The sequence below is a fragment of the Anolis carolinensis genome, chromosome 6 (genome assembly GCF_035594765.1).
Source record: "Anolis carolinensis isolate JA03-04 chromosome 6, rAnoCar3.1.pri, whole genome shotgun sequence".
Classification (NCBI taxonomy): Eukaryota; Metazoa; Chordata; class Lepidosauria; order Squamata; family Dactyloidae; genus Anolis; species Anolis carolinensis.
The window spans coordinates 70,317,652-70,336,801 of record NC_085846.1 but is presented as its reverse complement, the minus strand read 5'-3'; the positions used below and the strand labels follow the sequence as shown (position 1 = coordinate 70,336,801).

The window sequence follows — 19,150 nt, the reverse complement described above, 5'->3', positions numbered from 1 at the left end:
ATGAAAACATCATGTTATGCAACAAATTTGACAGAAAAAGTAGTTCAATACGCAGTAATGCTATAATTAAACAATTAATGTATTTACAAATTTAGCACCAAAATATCACGATGTATTGAAAACATTGACTACACAAATGCGTTGGATAATCCAGAACATTGGATAAGCGAGTGTTGGATAAGTGAGACTCTACTGTACTTTTCTTTTTCAGTTATATCTGTGGCACATCTCAGCTACTCAACATATTTAATAATTGATTTCCCTTACTTGCCTTTTCCATCTCGACATTAAGCAGAGGTAGAAATGACAATATCACCAACATGTTCTAACCAGTGGGGCAATAAGATAATTCCACCCATCAAGTTCAAATCCCTGTCTAGAGGAAAACATGCACAGTCAAGAGAGATCTCTTTCAAGAGAACCTATAAGCCCTTTCAGGAGGGTAGATTTCAACCTTCAGGCACATAGTTCTCTAAAGATCTTCTCAGTGATACAACAAATCCTGGGATTTTCAGTTTAGGAAGAAATGTTCAGAAATATTTGCTAGCAAGCTCTAGTGCCTCACTGAAATACAAACCCAATTAAATTGAAATCACAATGTTATAATGGTGTACTCCAAAAGAGCTGCAGATTTCGATGATAATCTGCCAGTGTGTGTTCTTCTTGCCTACATGCCTTTTCCACTTCTCATGCCCTACATGTTGGTGCAATGCATAAAAAATAGATACAGATTAGAGTCATAGGCTTTGCCTGAGGTTTTCAACCTCAATGTTGAGGTGTGTGTTGTGCACATATTCCACACTGAAATGCTACATTATGGCACAGATATATGGTGGCTTTGAAGGTAGATCAGCCATGCCAGGTGGCCAACACTGTCACATAAAATCCAGGTTATCTGCTATGAACTGGATTATATGGGAGTATAGATTCATATTATCTGCTTGGATAATCTGAATTATATGGCAGTATAGATGCAGCCACAGTTTCACTTCTCTACCCTAATCACATAGAGGGAGAAAGCACTGCCCAAACCAAACCATAATGATTGGGAAATATTGCTTTAATTCATAAGTTTGAGGAGCTGAGGTTTGGATGTTTGGATGGAATCTACCTAAACAAGTTTTTTTCCATAATAATGTTGATGATTAACTTTTAGTAAGAGAAGAACCAAGGTCGAAAGTATTATTAATGTATCACTAAATCAGCAGCTGAGCTCTCACACAAAGTACGCAGTTAGTGTTACTTATGTTGTGTGTGGTCTGATAAAAAAGAATACATGACTCTTATATTGCATAGGAGACAATTTCAACACGTATAACTTATATGACATGTTATACCTGTTGAAAATTATCTATATATATAAACGGGTAAAAAAAATTTGGCCTAGGACAAAACAACAAAACTACACATCCTAGAAACACTAAACTTGGCAACACATCCCCTCATCCATGCCTCTACGTTCATACAACAAAAAGAAAAAAAATAAAGTCCTATTTAGAGGGAGAGGAATAATTGTTTTTTATCTAATTGCTGCCAATTACAAGGCTAAACTCTGCCCACTTGGTCTCCTAGCAACCTACTCAGCCCAGGGGACAGGCACAGTTAGGCCTCACTTAGGCCTCTTCCACACTGCCTATAAAATACAGATTATCTGATTTTAATTGGATTATATGGCAGTGTAGACTCAAGGCCCTTCAACACAGCTATATAATCCATTTATATTCTTATATTATAGGTTTTGAACTGGATTATCTGCACAGTGTGCATTTTATACAGCTGTGTAGAAGGGACCTCATATAATCCAGTTCTAAGCAGATAATATAAGATTATAAATATAATATGTAATCATTACTGTGATATAATAATACAGAACAATATAATCTCTAAAATCAGGACAGTAAATAAAGAACAACTCTCTGAAAGCACAAGCTACAGCAACGTGTGGCTGGGCAAAGCTAGTTCTTCTATACAATTGTTGGAAGGTGAAGTTATTTTCTAGTATTTTCTAATATTTTTCCATGTGTGTGTATGTAAATGTATATTGAAAACTCTTACCTTTACACCTGGAGAAATGATCTCTTTCTGTTTCCACTGGACAAGAGTAATAGTAACAATAACTGCAATACTTAATAGAAGAAAGATGAACGTGACAATGGTGGGCATTTTGTACAGGACTCGGAAACCTAAAAATAAGAAAGGAGAAAAATTATGTCATGCATTTGAAAGAATTAATTGTATTACTAATTTTGTTCCCATCTCTTTTCTTTCTCCCCTGAATACTAATCTATGAAGTCCAAAATACAATTTTCTCAGGATTAAGAGTGCATCTACACTACAGAATGTATGTAGTTTGACACCAACTGACGTGGTTTAATGCTATGGAATCAAATGAGCTGTAGTTTTGCAACGTCTTTATCCTTGGGTCACTCCTTTTTCACTTCTAATCTAAATGCTACAGAGAAATTGCCAACTTTTGGGTGGTTGAAGGACAATTGTGCCCATAGTGACCTGCTATAGGCAGCAAATACACACATCCAGATGAAACTTGGCTGCAAACTATGCTGCTATATTTCAGTGGCAAGCATTGAAAGCCTTTAATACAAAAAAGAACACTTCTTTTAATGCTTCTTTTTTTCCTGATCTGATGCCAAATTTCAGCAGCAAACCACAAAAGCACATTTAAAATAAGCATTGTCTCTTCCACTTCAATGGTGCTGGGCAGGTCGCCATCAAAATTTGATGGTGTGGTTTCTGGGCAAAATTTAGTGGCATTTTTTTTTTGAGAAACTCAGAGCATCTTCTGCTGCACCTGTACAGCAACATTGAGAGACACAGGGCAAGTTTATAAAAATAAGTTACACAATTCTCTCCTTCAGCATATTGCTTCACTTTCCAGGATTTGCTGTCTGATTTACTCCCAATCGATGGCTATGGCTTTGGTCACTGGTAGGTTAGCAGCCCTGGGCATTTTGAGTAAGGATTTTGTTTCTTGTGTTGTCGAAGGCTTTCATGGCCGGGATCACAGGGTTGTTGTATGTCTTTCGGGCTGTGTGGCCATGTTCCAGAAGTATTCTCTCCTGATGTTTCGCCCACATCTATGGCAGGCATCATCAGAGGATGCATCCTCATCCATATCTCACAACCTCTGAGGATGCCTGCCATAGATGTGGGCGAAACGTCAGGAGAGAATACTTCTGGAACATGGCCACACAGCCCAAAAGACATACAACAACCCTGCGATTTTGTTTCTGTTTGCTCTCCTGGTGAATATGAAGTACCTTCTACACTGCCATATAATCCAGATTTTTTTCATGTCAGGAATAACTTGAGAAACTGCAAGTTGCTTCTGGTGTGAAAGAATTGGCCGTCTGCAAAGGCATTGCCCAGGGAATGCCCAGATGTTTGCTGTTTTACCATACTTGTGGGGGGCTTCTCTCATGTCCCCGCATGGGAAGCTGGAGCTGACAGACGAGAGCTCACCCTGCTACCCGGATTAGAACCGTCAACCTTTCAGTTTATCCCATTGCGTCACTGGGAACTGATATATATATATGCACACACTCATATATATATATATATATATATATATATATATATATATATATATACACACACACACACACACACACACACACACACACACACACACACACACAGTAGAGTCTCACTTAGGTAAAAGGTAAAGGTTTTCTCCTGACGTTAAGTCCAGTCGTGACTGACTCTGGGGGTTGGTGCTCATCTCCATTTCTAAGCTGAAGAGCCGGCATTGTCCATAGACACCTCCAAGGTCATGTGGCCGGCATGAATGCATGGAGTGACGTTCCCTTCCCGCCGGAGCAGTACCTATTGATCTATTCACATTGGCATGTTTTCGAACTGCTAGGTTGGCAGTTAAGTCTCACTTATCCCACATAAACGGGCTGGCAGAAGTTGGATAAGCGAAAATGTTGGATAATAAGGAGGGATTAAGAAAAAGCCTATCAAACATCAAATTATGTTATGATTTTACAAATTACAAATTTTACAACAAATCGACAGAAAAAGCAGTTCAATACATTGTGATGTTATGTAGTAACTATTGTATTTATGAATTTAGCACCAAAACATCGCAATGTATTGAAAACATTGACTACAAAAATATTGACTATTAACAAATTGACTATAAATAAAGATAGAATTGCATAAAATGAACTTACAGTAACAACATAGTCAGAAATTAAATCGAGAAAACGTTCAGTCTTTGCTGCCAAGAGAAAGAGCTGTGGATCTAGGTCGGAGGCAGACTGCATTGGATAATCCAGAATGTTGGATAAGCAAATGTTGGATAAGTGAGACTCTACAGTATGTGTGTGTGTGTGTGTGTGTGTGTGTATATATATATATATATACACAGTAGAGTCTCACTTATCCAACATTCTGGATTATCTAACACATTTTTGTAGTCAGTGTTTTCAATATATCATGATATTTTGGTGCTAAATTCGTAAATACAGTAATTACTACATAGCATTATTGTGTATTGAACTAATTTTTCTGTAATTTTTTTTGTATAACATGATGTTTTGGTGTTTCATTTGTAAAATCACAACCTAATTTGATGTTTAATAGGCCTTTCCTTAATCTCTCCTTATTATCCAACATATTCGCTTATCCAACATTCTGCTGGCCCGTTTATGTTGGATAAGTGAGACTCTACTCTGTGTGTGTGTGTGTGTATGTATATATATATATAAATTTGTGTCAGGAGTGACTTGAGAAACTGCAAGTCGCTTCTGGTGTGAGAGAATTGGCTATCTGCAAGGACATTGCCTATATATGATCAAAGCAGATAATCCACATGATCTGCTTTGAACTGGATTATATGAGCCTACTCTGCCATATAATCCAGTTCAAAGCAGATAATCTGGATTTTATATGGCAGTGTAGGAGGGACCTGAGTCAACCGGAAAATGCACCTTCCTCATTTGCTTCACTGAGATAGAAAATACATAGAAGTTATGTCCCAAAATAATTTCAGCGCCTTGGACAGCTCCTTAAAATTTTTTCCCCGAAAACCAGAATGGATGCTGACATGGAAACTACCTCTATTTAAGGCAATTCTTACTATTTTAGAAGAAATACGAGGGCTATCCAAAAAGTAGATTACATTTTGGAATTAAAATGAACAAAGTATAGGAGAAAACATTTACCATATGCAGTTGAAAGCCAGACCCAAATACCACTTCTCAACATAGTCCCCACTGAAATTCTGTTTTGCAAATGCTTGCAAGGAAGGTTATGGTGACCGTTTTTTGGGACAGGAAAGGTGTGCTTCTTGCAAAACCTTAGAAGAGCGATTCAGGATGAGCGTGGGGGAAAGTTGAGAACATGCACATGCGCAGCTGCGGGTAGGGACACCCACCTGGTTGAGGACGCAAGCCAAGCGGCAAAGTTTGGTGGGGAAGGACTTTCCAAACTCTTTTATCGCTATGATAACTGCCTAGATTTCAATGGGGACTATGTTGAGAAGTGGTATTTGGGTCTGGCTTTCAACTGCATATGGTAAATGTTTTCTCTTATAGTTTGTTCATTTTTAATTCCAAAACGTAATCTACTTTCTGGATAGCCCTCATAAATGTAAACACATTTTTAGGAAAGTAACAAGGTTTTATATTTGAGGGTCAGATTAGGAGAACAGTGGTAGAATGCAGACTTGGGTGACGGATCATTTTTGTGCTAGGGATACATGTTCATTCACTTAGGACATACATGTCGAATGCAATGCCCATGGGCCAATTCTGAGTTGGTGCATCATTTTTTGTTGCCCGTGAGGCTTTCAATTTCAAGGCAACTTAATTACATTTATACAGTCTTTCAATTACAAATGACCCTTTGAAGGCAACCATAAAGCTGATGTGACCCTTGGTGAAAATGAGTTTGACACCCCTGACTTCGGACATATTTTAATATAAGGTATATTAATTTAATATAAGGTTATATACTATAACATTTTAGGATACAGGCCAACCAAGCAGTTCGAAAACATGCCAATGTGAGTAGATCAATAGGTACCGCTCCAGATAATGGCGCTCCATGCAGTCATGCCGGCCAGATGACTTTGAAGGTGTCTACGGACAACGCTGGCTCTTTGGCTTACAAATGGAGATGAGCACCAACCCCCAGAGTCGGACACGACTGGACTTAATGTCAGGGGAAAACCTTTACCTTTACTTATTCAGTTTCAGTTCCCTGTTCTGCTCATGGATGATTTATCGTCTCATCAAGATACTTTAGAAACAGAATTACTAATACTTCCTTACCTCAAAGCCTTCTGGCATAAGTGAATCCATTCAAAGTATGGGAGGTACTTGATTACTATAATAACATTATCTTTAATTAGCAGAATGAGAATGTTCCTTGTCTTCATCAATTGCTTAATGATTTTCATCAGATACAGGTATACTTTGGCGTAACCTTCAATTTTTGTTTTGCTTTTCGTGATGTAAGAAAAGTTACATACAGAGCCAGCATTCCCATTAGGCAGGTGGCAGACATGGGACAGGAAACAATGGCAATTTCCCAGCTCAACAGCAGCAGCAATTCTCCTGAGATCTTGGACATTTTTCCTCCAAAATTAAATTGTTGAGGACCCTAATGTGTTGTTGTTGTTGTTGTTGTTGAAGTAACATTGAACTCCCTATCCTAGTCCGTACAAGGAAAGGGGTGCCATCTTGTTGACTGCATCAACAAAACAACTTGGGCAAATTCAAATGACATGCAAGTATTTAAGGTGTCTTATTCCCCTAATACTGATGAAAATTAATATGTTGCCTGGACTGATTTTTCCTGCATTTGCCTTTGGTTATTCCAGAAAAATCTACCGGCATAGATCCTTAATTTGTTGTTATTGTGTACCTCCAAGTCATTTCTGACTTACGGTGATCTTAAAGTAAACATATCTCAAGTTTGCAATGGGTTAAACCCTTGTGCTGGCAGGACTGCTGACTGAAGGTCGGTGGTTCGAATCCGCTGAGTGGGGTGAGCTCCCATCTGTCAGCTCCAGCTTCCCATGCGGGGACATAAGATAAGCTTCCCACAGGATGGTAAAAATATCCGAGTGTCCCTGGGCAACATCCTTGCAGATGGTCAATTCTCTCACACTAAAATCAACTTGCAGTTTCTCAAGTCACTCCTGACATGAAAAAAAAATCATTGTAACTGGCCCATTATTATTATTATTATTATTATTATTATTATTATTATTATTATTATTGGGTTGGACTGGATTACCACAGTAATTATTTCATATTACAGTAGAATCTCACTTATCCAACATTCACTTATCCAGTGTTCTGGATTATCCAATGCAATCTACCTTTTAGTAGTCAATGTTTTTGTAGTCAATGTTTTAAATTCATTGTGATATTTTGGTGCTAAATTTGTAAATACAGTAATTACAACATAGCATTACTGAGTATTGAACTATTTTTTCTGTCAAATTTGTTGTATAACATGATGTTTGGTGCCTAATTTGTATAATTATTACATAATTTGATGTTTAATAGGCTTTTTCTGAATCCCTTCTTATTATCCAACATATTCACTTATCCAACGTTCTGCCGGCCTGTTTATGTTGGATAAGTGAGACTTTACTGTATATTTATAATCTTATATTATCTGCTTAGAACTGGATTATATGAGGCCCCTTCTACACAACTGTATAAAATGCACACTGAAGTGAATTATCTGGCAGTGTGGACTCAAGGTAATCCAGTTCAAAGCAGATAATATAAGATTATAAATGGGTAATATAGCTGCGTGGAAGGGCCTTGAGTCTACACTGCCATATAATCCAGTTAAAATCAGATAATCTGTGGAAGAGGCCTAAGTGAGGCCTAACTGTGCCTGTCCCCTGGGCTGAGTAGGTTGCTAGGAGACCAAGTGGGCGGAACTTAGCCCTCTTAACCGGCAGCAATTGGATAAAAACAATTATTGCTCTCCCTCTAATTAGGACTTTATTTTTCTTTTCTTTTTGTTGTATCAACCTAGAGCCGTAGATGATGGGTTGTGTTGTCAAATTTCGAGGTTGGGGGGCCTGTAGTTTTGTTGTTTTGTCTGGTGCCCTGTTTCCATCACTCTTTTATATATAGAGATGAGTATTCAAATCCTGACCTCATTGTCTTAGCATGGCATTCAAACCAATATGATTAACTGGCTATTATAACCATAATGTTTATTATGATAACAATTGAAAGTAAAGTGGAAATGGATCTTCGGTATCAAAATCATTTCAAAACAAAAGGGAAAATTTTAAAGCAGTATTTTACTTAGGATCTTTTTTGTCACATTCATCACTGAACTGAGCACATGATAGTTGAAAGATGCTAAATCCAAGTCCAACCTATTAACCTTTTGGCAGAAACACACCTTATGCCCTTGTGTCAGTTGAATGTTTAATTACAAGGTAATTAGATTATAAAAGGTTCATGACACTGAAGGTAAAATTGGCTACGAAATGAACCCAACCTACCAAACAAGGTTTCTAGAAAAGCAAGCATTTACTCTATCCACACTGTAAACCCAAAGTAATTGTTTGTTATGATGAGTCTGAAATAGCTTACATTGTAATTCTAATATTTTATTTTCTGTTTATTCAAAAGTAGCTGGGATGATGATCTTTTGAATGACTTTTTAAAAACATCTCAGTGCCTAAGCTTCTGTCATATGGTATAATACACGCTTAACTAAGCCTGTGCTGCAACTATAAAAGCAACTAAACTCAGCTACACTGCAAAAGGAATTAGGTTATTCCTTGTCACATTAATTTAGTGATGAGTTAGTTATTGAAGAAAACTGTGTAATACATTATTATAAACAAGCACCTTTAAGTTCTATACATATACAGGATATATAGGAGTTCCAAGAGACTTACTCCCAGGAAAGTAGGATGTGTGGATTGAAACCTAATAAAGGAGTGGTTCCCAACCTTTTTTTGACCAGGGACCACTTGACCAGGGACCACTCTCCCATTAGTATCAAAAGGGTTACAAATCAATTTTGGCCAACTGTAGATTTGGTTTGGTTATTTGAGGTCCTGATTCAGAAAATTGTATTGGATAGACCACATCAGCTCTAGTTTCTGATACAGGACATATGCCACCTAGTAGCTGCCTTCTGCTTGCCCACAAAAAAACTTATTTAATAATCTAGAGCTGGTGTGGTCTATCCAATACAATTTTCTAAATCAGCACCCCAAATAAGGCCTAAATAAGGAAAAGGCCTAAAAATGAAGAATTTTTTTTTGGTTGGGCTGTGTTATTATCCGTAGTAGTAATGGTGAGACCACAGACCATATTTTAGTTCTTGCGAAACACTGGTGGTCTATGGACCACGGGTTGGGAACCATTGTTACAGAGGTTCCTGACATTATTACAGCCAATATTTTAACATAGTATAGTTATATGGATGAGAGTGAAATTGTGCTCATATTGAATGACTAACCCAGGCATCCTGAGAGTTCAGCAGGAAGAACAACATTGGGGGAGGGAGGGCAATAAAACCAATTGCCGTGAAGCAGTAAATTATAAAATGTGAGTGTGAGTTTTGAAAACTCTGTAGCATGTTAGCCTGGGTCCAAAGCCAAAAAATATTTTAACTACAACTTATAGAATCTCCTTAGTGGAGAATTCTGGAATTAGAATCTAAAATGCTACATTTTTCAAGTTCTGACCAGGCCAACAACAACAACAACAACAACAACAACAACAACAACAACAACAACAACAACATGTAAACCAAAGTGAAGAACCTGCTTTGATTGAAGTCAAAAATCAGAAAGTCCTCAAAGCACAGCAGACAAAAAACCAGTACAAGAAAACCACACTACAAACTAGAGCTGACAGCTGGCACAACAAAACATTGCATGGAAAGTTTCTTAACAAAATTGAAGGAAAAGCTGACAAGGAGAAGACCTGGCTATGGCTCACGAATGGGACACTGAAGAAGTAGACAGAAGGCTGATCCTTGCAGCCCAGGAGCAAGCCATCAGAACAAATGCAAAGAAAATCGCACAGACAGACTACAAACAGAGGCACAACTATGTGGCCCAAATGATTCATTGGAATTTATGCCTCAAGTACCACCTCCCAGCAGTAAAGAACTGGTGGGATCACAAACCTGCAAAAGTATTGGAGAATGAGCACGCAAAGATACTGTGGGACTTCTGAATCCAGACTGACAAAGTTCTGGAACACAACACACCAGACATCACAGTTGTGAAAAAGAAAAAGGTTTGGATCATTGATGTTGCCATCCCAGGTGACAGTCACATTGATGGAAAACAACAGGAAAAACTCAGCTGCTATCAGGACCTCAAGATTTAACTTCAAAGACTTTGGCAGAAACCAGTGCAGGTGATGGGCACACTGGCTGCCATGCCAAAAGATCTCAGCCGGCATTTGGAAACAATAGACATTGACAAAATTACGATCTGCCAACTGCAAAAGGCCACCCTACTGGGATCTGCACACATCATCCGAAAATACATCACACAGTCCTAAACGCTTGGGAAGTGTTCGACTTGTGGTTTTGTGATACGAAACCCAGCATATCTATCTTGTTTGCTGTGTCATAAAATAAAATAATAATATTAATAATATAACAACAACAATAACAACAACTTTATACCCTGCCACCACCTCCCAGAAGGACTCGGGTGGCTTACAGAAGCACATACAAGTGCCATAACACATAAAATAGTGGTAAAATTGCATCACATATTAAACAATGACAACATCAGTTAAGATTTAAAAAAACACATTACAAAAAGTCCAATTTAAAAATTGGTACAAATTTCCATAAAAACAAATAATACAGCACCCCAACCGCAACACAATTCAACCATTAAAGTGCTAGTGACAATATTAGATTGTTTGGTTCTTAGATTAGGAGATGTCTAAATCATTTCCAAAGGTCTGCCTGAAGAGCTATGTCTTGAGCTCCTTGCAAAAACATTGTAATGTGGGGACACAGATGTCCAAGTAAAAGTTAGAGATGTCCAAATGTGTGTGTATGTATGTGTGGATATATGCCTTCAAGCTGCTTTATGCCAACTTATGATGACCCCAAGTATTTCATAGGGTTTTCTTAGGCAAAAGGTAGTTTTGCAGTTCTGAAATATAGCCAATAGCACTTAGTATTTGTTAGCGGTCTCCCATCCAAGTACTGACCCTGTTTAGCTTCCAACATTAGACAAGACCTGGAGCTTTTGGGGTATTTAAGGCAGTTTTCTACATAATCAAAATATACCAAAAGAAACAATAAAAGAGAATCTAACTAAACATTAGGAAGAGCTTTCTTTATTAATCCTCTTTGAATTAACACTGTAAGAATTAAAAGGGTACCAAAAATATGTTGACAAAGAAGAGGTGGTTGAATATCTTACTTCATGGAAGCAAGGTATAAAATCAATTAACATACATAACCCCATCTCTTAGTATTATCTCAAACTGCAGCTGTATTTCATGATTAGAATAGTATCCTTCTGAAGCAAGGGATAAAATAAATACAGTCACTTCTAAAGCCCTAATTCGGCTAGATGTTGGACCACACAGGAACATTTGTCTTCGATAGCTTACTGATGTTGAAAAGAGTCGTTTCCCACAAAGTTGGCTCTCAAACGGGCCTCCTCTCTAACACCAAAACATGTGTTCAGCGAGCTATGTTAAATATAGGTGTCCTCAAAGAAAAATGTGTAACATCAACTGAAATGTGTCTTGGCACGTCTTCATGCCAATCCACCGTAAATGCTACTAACCTGTTTGTTCACAGGGCTGGCGGGACAGCGCAGTAAACATCTCTTTTTATTCCAACTGGGTAAGAGAAACACACGTTCAGTATGAGAGTTGTTTATGAAAAAAAAAATACAAATAAACTAGTGATAGTTGTAAACGTAAAAACCATTTCAAGGCTTACAGAAGAATGATGGATAAGCAAAAGCTTCCTGGAAATGGCAAGGGCCAAAAACCACTGGCTTCCCAAATAGTTTGAAATGGTTATGGCTATGACAGTTTCCATATTGTAGCACAGCATTATTCAAATAAGTAGGATAGTAAGTCAGGTATTACAGGTATCAAAGATGAGGTGGTTAAACAGAAAATCTCTAACACTTCAGACTATGAGTAAAGGAAATACTATGGAGGAATATTCAGAAATAATAACTTCCAGATTTTTTTTTTCATGTCAGGAGCAACTTGAGAAACTGCAAGTCACTTCTGGTGCGAGAGAATTGACCATCTGCAAGGACATTGTCCAGGGGATGCCCTGATGTTTTACCATCCTGTGGGAGGCTTCTCTCATGTCCCTGCATGAGAAGCTAGAGCTGACAGATAGGAGCTCACCCCATTCCCCAGATTCGAACCACTGACCATTCAGTCAGCAGTCCTGCCGGGACAAGGGTTTAACCCATTGCACCACTGGGAGCTCCTATTTCCAGAAATAATAATAATAATAATAAGCTAAGCAGGGAGAAAGGTTCCCTGCTCTACTAGTTCTCTCCTGACAGAGAACTGCTGGAGAGATTGCTTTGTAAATACAGTAGAGTCTCACTTATCCAACATAAATGGGCCAGCAGAATATTGGATAAGCGAATATGTTGGATAATAAGGAGGGATTAAGGAAAAGCCTATTAAACATCAAATTAGGTTATGATTTTACAAATTAAGCACCAAAACATCATGTTATACAACAAATTTGACTGAAAAAGTAGTTCAATATGCAGTAATGCTATGTAGTAATTACTGTATTTACGAATTTAGCACCCAAATATCACGATGTTTTGAAAACATTGACTACAAAAATGCGTTGGATAATCCAGAACGTTGGATAAGCGAATGTTGGATAAGTGAGACTCTACTGTAGATTTTAATAAAATTACATTATTTGAGGCATCAGTAGGTTAAATGTTTTTGAATATTTATATAAAACGTAATTTAAGATAATAATAAGACTTTAATAAGATAAGACTGTCCAACTCAGAATACCTATATACTCAAGTATAAGCCGGCCTGAAGAGAAGCCGGCCAGGACCCTCACTTGAGTATAAGCCAAGGGGAGCTTTTTCAGCCCTAAAAAAGGGCTGAAAAACTAGGCTTATACTTGAGTATATATAGTAGCAAACGCATGTTCAAAATACTAAAAAATACCTAGTACTATTCCAGCCACAGTTCAGCTAAGATATCTTTCTGAAATATGCAAAATGTTGCATTATGATTGAGAAGAAGTGTGGTTGTAAAAGGAAGCCAAGGATAAGCTATAATATGAGAGTTTTGCCTTTATTTTTCAAGAAGCAGGGAAGCAGAAGAGACAAGAAACAGGAGGACGGCAAACATACTCAGTGTGCATGTCTCTGTGCGTTTGTTTGAGCAAAAGAGAAACAGAACGAGCAACACAGAAAGGAAATACATGGTATCTGTCAAGCTGCTGTCACAGAAAGGCACCTGGGTTGTGTGTTGATTCACGTGGATGGAAGTTCGTGTGTTGAGAAACTAAAGGCAGTGTTTGGTTAATGAAGACATGAATGAATCGTAATTATGCCTAGCATGGGAACACTTTAGGCAAGAGGAAGAGCACATTGAATGGCATGTGACAGGGAAGGAAGCATACCCGAAGAGAGATCTATGTGCTTGGAAAACAAAGCATACATATCTACAGAGACAGTCTGTGCAATGCTGGACATAAAAGTGACAGAAAGATATACACATTGTGAGTGAGAGTGCCCAAAGGGCAATAAATATGTAGTTTCTTCTACAATTGCCACAGCTTGCAGTAGTTTCCTGAGCAAATCATCAGATCTCGAAGACCCTTCTTGGCACCACTAGGCCTGGACACTCTTAGGCAGCAAAAACAAAACAAAAATGGGGAAATCCTATGTTGTTGTTTTTTTAAAAGATCCATGTTGTTCAGGCCACTAGGGCCTCTTCCATCCTTATCAAGGGAGTGCTAGCCTCTCCTTTCATACAACTGTTTCCCAGTATAATTGTGATGCTGTGCAATATATGTTTTGAAGGGGAAAAAGCCAACCAACCAATAACACAAGACAACAAAATCAATCTTTTTGTAATCATCAGAAATGGGAGTAGCACAGTTTAAATCATTTTATGCTGATTTTAAATATGTCTTTATTTATTTTTTCAATCACGTCAACTTTTTAAAATATGACGAATTGTACATTTCAGCAGACTACTATAAAGTCTGCACATTTCGCATCATATTCGTGTAACCAAGCCAACAAGTAATTTTCATCAGATATTAATTTAGGTCTTTCTTATAGAGTTTTTTGTGCTGTTTTTCTCTATCATGTGTAGTTTTATTGTGTGTTTTCTGGGCAGTATGGCCATGTTCCAGAAGTATTCTCTCCTGATGTCATATACTTCACAACCTCTGAGGATGCCTGCCATAGATGTGGGCGAAACATCAGGAGAGAATACTTCTAGAACATGGCCATACTGCCCAGAAAACACACAACAACCCTGTGATCCCGGCCATGAAAGCCTTCGACAACATGTGTAGTTTTTCCAATGAGGTTAATCGAATAATTAATGCATTTACGCACTGATATCAATTGAATCTAATTAACCACAAGCCAACAAGCATTTTTCATCAGATATAATTATAAGTCATTCTTATAGAGTTTTTTGCGCTGAATTCAGATCTGTGTTTGTTTTTTTCTCTATCACATGAAGTTTTTGCGATGAGGCTAATTGAATAATTAATGCATTTATGCACTGATAAAGGACCCCTCAGTGGCTCAGCGGGTTAAAACCGCTGAGCTGCTGAATTTGCTAACCGAAAGGTCGGCAGTTCGAATCCAGGGAGCAGGGTGAGCTCCCGCTGATAGCTGCAGCTTCTGCAAACCTAGCAGTTTGAAAACATGAAAATGTGAGTAGATCAATAGGTCTACCCTGATGGGAAGGTAATGATGCCCCATGCAGTCATGCTGGCCACATGACCCTGGAGGTGTCTATGGACAGCGCTGGCTCTTCGGCTTAGAAATGGAGATGAGCACCAATCCCAAGAGTTGGACACAACTAGACTTAATGCCAGGGGAAAACCAGTGCGTAAGTGCATTAATTATTTGATTAGCCTCATTGTAAAAACTACAATAATAGAGAAAATAATAGAGAAAAAACAAACACAGGTCTGGGCCGGCAGAATGTTGGATAAGCGAATATGTTGGATAAAAAGGAGGGATTAAGGAAAAGCCTATTAAACGTCAAATTAGGTTATGATTTTACAAATTAAGCACCAAAACATCATGCTATACAACAAATTTGACAGAAAAAGTAGTTCAATACTCAGTAATGCTATGTAGTAAATACTGTATTTACAAATTTAGCACCAAAATATCATGATGTATTGAAAACATAAAAGGAGCCCAGGTGGCGAAGTGCGTTAAAGTGCTGAGCTGCTGAACTTGCAGACCGAAAGGTCCCAGGTTCAAAATCCCGGGAGCGGTTTGAGCACCCGCTGTTAGATCCAGCTCCTGCCAACCTAGTAGTTCGAAAACATGCCAATGTGAGTAGATCAATAGGTACTGCTCTGGCGGGAAGGTAACGGCGCTCCATGCAGTCATGCTGGCCACATGACCTTGGAGGTGTCTACAGACAACGCCGGCTCTTCGGCTTAGAAATGGAGATGAGCACCAACCCCCAGAGTCAGACATGACTGGACTTAATGTCAGAGGAAAACCATTACCTTTACGTGCTGATATCAATAGACCCGAATTGATATCAGTGCATAAGTGCATTAATTATTTGTTTAGCCTCATTGTAAAAACTGCACATAATAGAGAAAAAACAAACACGGGTATGAATTCAGTGCTCTCTCTCTCTCTCTCTCTCTCTATATATATATATATATACACAGTAGAGTCTCACTTATCCAAGCTTCGCTTATCCAAGCATCTGGATTATCCAAGCTATTTTTGTAGTCAATGTTTTCAATATATCGTGATATTTTGGTGCTAAATTCGTAAATACATTAATTACAGCATAACATTACTGCTTATTGAACTACTTTATCTGTCAAATTTGTTGTAAAACATGATGTTTTGGTGCTTAATATGCAAAATCATAACCTAATTTGATGTTTAATAGGCCTTTCCTTAATCCCTCCTTATTATCCAAGATATTCGCTTATCCAAGCTTCTGCTGGCCCATTTAGCTTGGACAAATGAGACTCTACTGTATATATGCACACTGTGTGTGTGTGTGTGTGTGTGTGTGTGTGTGTATATATATATATATATATATATATATATATATATATATATATATATATATATGATTGATCAAAAATAATATCTGATGAAAAATACTTGTTGGCTTGTGTAACTATCCATTCCCACCGACCAGATCCTTCTACTGCTGCATCCTTTAGCAACATCCTTGGACACTTGGGCAAGAGCCACTCCTTTGACACAGAGAGGCTTTCCTTAGTTCCCTGTGGTTTTATTCTTATCCTTTTTCTTATCCTTTTCTCACCCCGAGTTTTAACTGAGTATTAGTGCGGCCTGCCCTGTTATATTGCTCTTTGGATTTTGTGTTGTACTGTATATGATTCTTTATTGTATTGTTGTAATTGTATTATGATATGTTGTTTTTATATTGTGTTATATTGTATTTTCCCGGGCATGGCCCCATGTAAGCCGCCCCGAGTCCCCATTGGGGAGATGGTGGCGGGGTATAAATAAAGTTTTATATTATTATTATTATTATTATTATTATTATTATTATTATTATCAACACAACGACGTTGTATGGCACAGCAAACAAGATAGATATGCTGGATTTCGTTTCGCAAAACCACAAGTCGAACACTTCCCAAGTGTCTAGGACTGTGTGATGTATTTTCTGATGATGTGTGCAGATCCCAGTAGGGTGGCCTTTTGCAGTTGGCAGATGGTGATTTTGTCAATGTCTATTGTTTCCAAATGCCGGCTGAGATCTTTTGGCACAGCACCCAGTGTGCCCATCACCACCGGGACCACCTGTACTGGTTTCTGCCAGAGTCTTTGAAGTTCAATCTTGAGGTCCTGATAGCGGCTGAGTTTTTCCTGTTGTTTTTCATCTATGCGACTGTCACCTGGGATGGCAACATCAATGATCCAAACCTTGTTCTTTTCCACAACTGTGATGTCTGGTGTGTTGTGTTCCAGAACTTTGTCAGTCTGGATTCAGAAGTCCCACAGTATCTTTGCATGTTCATTTTCCAATACTTTTGCAGGTTTGTGATCCCACCAGTTCTTTGCTGCTGGGAGGTGGTACTTGAGGCATAAGTTCCAATGAATCATTTGGGCCACATAGTTGTGCCTCTGTTTGTAGTCTGCCTGTGCGATTTTCTTACAGCAGCTGAGGATATGATCAATGGTTTGATCAGGTGCCACCTTGACGTGGGGGGGGGGGGGCTTAGCTGCTCCAATGATGACTGAGGGCTGTGCTGGCGGTAGTGTAACTACCGGCAGGTCCAACCAAGCCAGAGAGGCCTCAGCTGAGGAGCACAACCAAGAGCACCTAACCCATTAGCATTATGGAGAATCAAACCCAAACGAAGTCTATACTGGCTCGGTCGTCGCCCAGGATAAAAAGGACCACGGTGGATGCTGCTGATTCTGGACATCCATCGACAAGTGGGCTACGGAATCATCAAAACCCAAATGAACAGTCACAGAAGCGGCAAAAATATACAATGCCAGAAAACCGCACAATTATTATTATTATTATTATTATTATTATTATTATTATTATTATTATTATTATAGGCTACAAACCCTAGGACACTCTGGAATTACGCATTCCTAGATGGGCAGTGCACAGATGTTGTCTCCCTATGGGTCCTTCCGCCATCTGAATGCCTCTGGTGGCTTTGCTCCCCCACACAAACACATCCCTCCCCCAGCTTCACAGGTAAGATGTATAAACATTGGGCAATGATAGTAGCCACTGCTGCACCTTCACTATTTGGAAACACACTTGAAGGGAGCCCTGGCACACATGGGGTGCCCTGAAACCCCAAGGGGAAGCCACAGCCCAGAGGACCTCTTACCTCTAGTGCCAGCTCCTTCTGCGGCTGCTGCTACTTCAGCCTGTGGATCCAACGCTCATGCTTCGGCGGCGGGGCGAGGAAGGAAAGGGATTCTCTCCTGCGTGGAGGTGGGAGGGCAAGGCTGCGGCGGTGGCTGCTGTCGCTCCACAGACCTGGGATTCATCCTTCCCTGAGACAAGATTGAGCCGCACTGGAGGGAGGGAGGGAAGGAAGGAAGGAGGAATGGGATGACGAAGAAGGAAGGACCCCTCCCGCAGCCAGAAGGAGAGAGAAAGCAGCAGCCGCGCTTGGCCGGGCTCTCTGTCTTCTCCCCGCGATGATGGTGATGATGGTGTCGCCTCCTCCTCCTCGTCGTCCTCCTCCTGCCCTGGGTTTCTCCTTCTGCCAGAAGGAGGGAGGGACTATCAGAAAGGGAGGGGAGGGCTTTCTCGAAGGAGGGAAGGAAGCTCCCAGCTCCATTCACCTTCCCTTCCAACCCTCCTTCCCTGCTTCCCTGAAACCTTCCTCCTCTTGGCAAGGCTTCAGATAGTCTTACTTGTGGGTAAAGGTTTCCCCTGACGTTAAGTCCAGTCATTATTTTTGGTCAATAAAGTAGAATCTCACTTATCCAACATTCGCTTATCCAACGTTCTGGATTATCCAACGCATTTTTGTAGTCAATGTTTTCAATAGGTAAAGGTAAAGGTTTCCCCTGACGTTAAGTCCAGTCATTATTTTTGGTCAATAAAGTAGAATCTCACTTATCCAACATTCGCTTATCCAACGTTCTGGATTATCCAACGCATTTTTGTAGTCAATGTTTTCAATAGGTAAAGGTAAAGGTTTCCCCTGACGTTAAGTCCAGTCATTATTTTTGGTCAATAAAGTAGAATCTCACTTATCCAACATTCGCTTATCCAACGTTCTGGATTAGCCAACGCATTTTTGTAGTCAATGTTTTCAATAGGTAAAGGTAAAGGTTTCCCCTGACGTTAAGTCCAGTCATGTCTGACTCTGAGGGTTGGTGCTCATCACCATTTCTAAGCCGAAGGGCCGGCGTTGTCCGCAGACACCTCCAAGGTCATGTGGC

The 19,150-nt window shown here is 39.3% G+C and overlaps 1 protein-coding gene and 1 non-coding gene across 3 annotated transcripts in view; both read right to left on the bottom strand.

Annotated features, from left to right (window-relative positions):
* The window catches only part of entpd3 (ectonucleoside triphosphate diphosphohydrolase 3), a 45,811-nt gene extending 27,333 nt beyond the window's left edge, over positions 1-18,478 (bottom strand). The window contains exons 1-3 of one of the 2 annotated variants that reach the window (XM_008112755.3): positions 18,082-18,478; positions 11,795-11,849; positions 2,056-2,183 (exon numbers count right to left, since the gene is read on the bottom strand). In XM_008112755.3, coding sequence (XP_008110962.1) covers positions 2,056-2,183; positions 11,795-11,834 — 168 coding nt within the window. In that variant the 5' untranslated portion in view covers positions 11,835-11,849; positions 18,082-18,478. The remainder of the gene's footprint in view (positions 1-2,055; positions 2,184-11,794; positions 11,850-18,081) is intronic. The other variant, XM_008112756.3, reaches the window with a different exon arrangement.
* LOC134292844 (U6atac minor spliceosomal RNA) lies at positions 13,887-14,001 on the bottom strand. Its single transcript, XR_009999975.1, has one exon. It is a non-coding gene; the product is annotated as a U6atac minor spliceosomal RNA (small nuclear RNA).
* Positions 18,479-19,150: the final 672 nt, after the last annotated feature.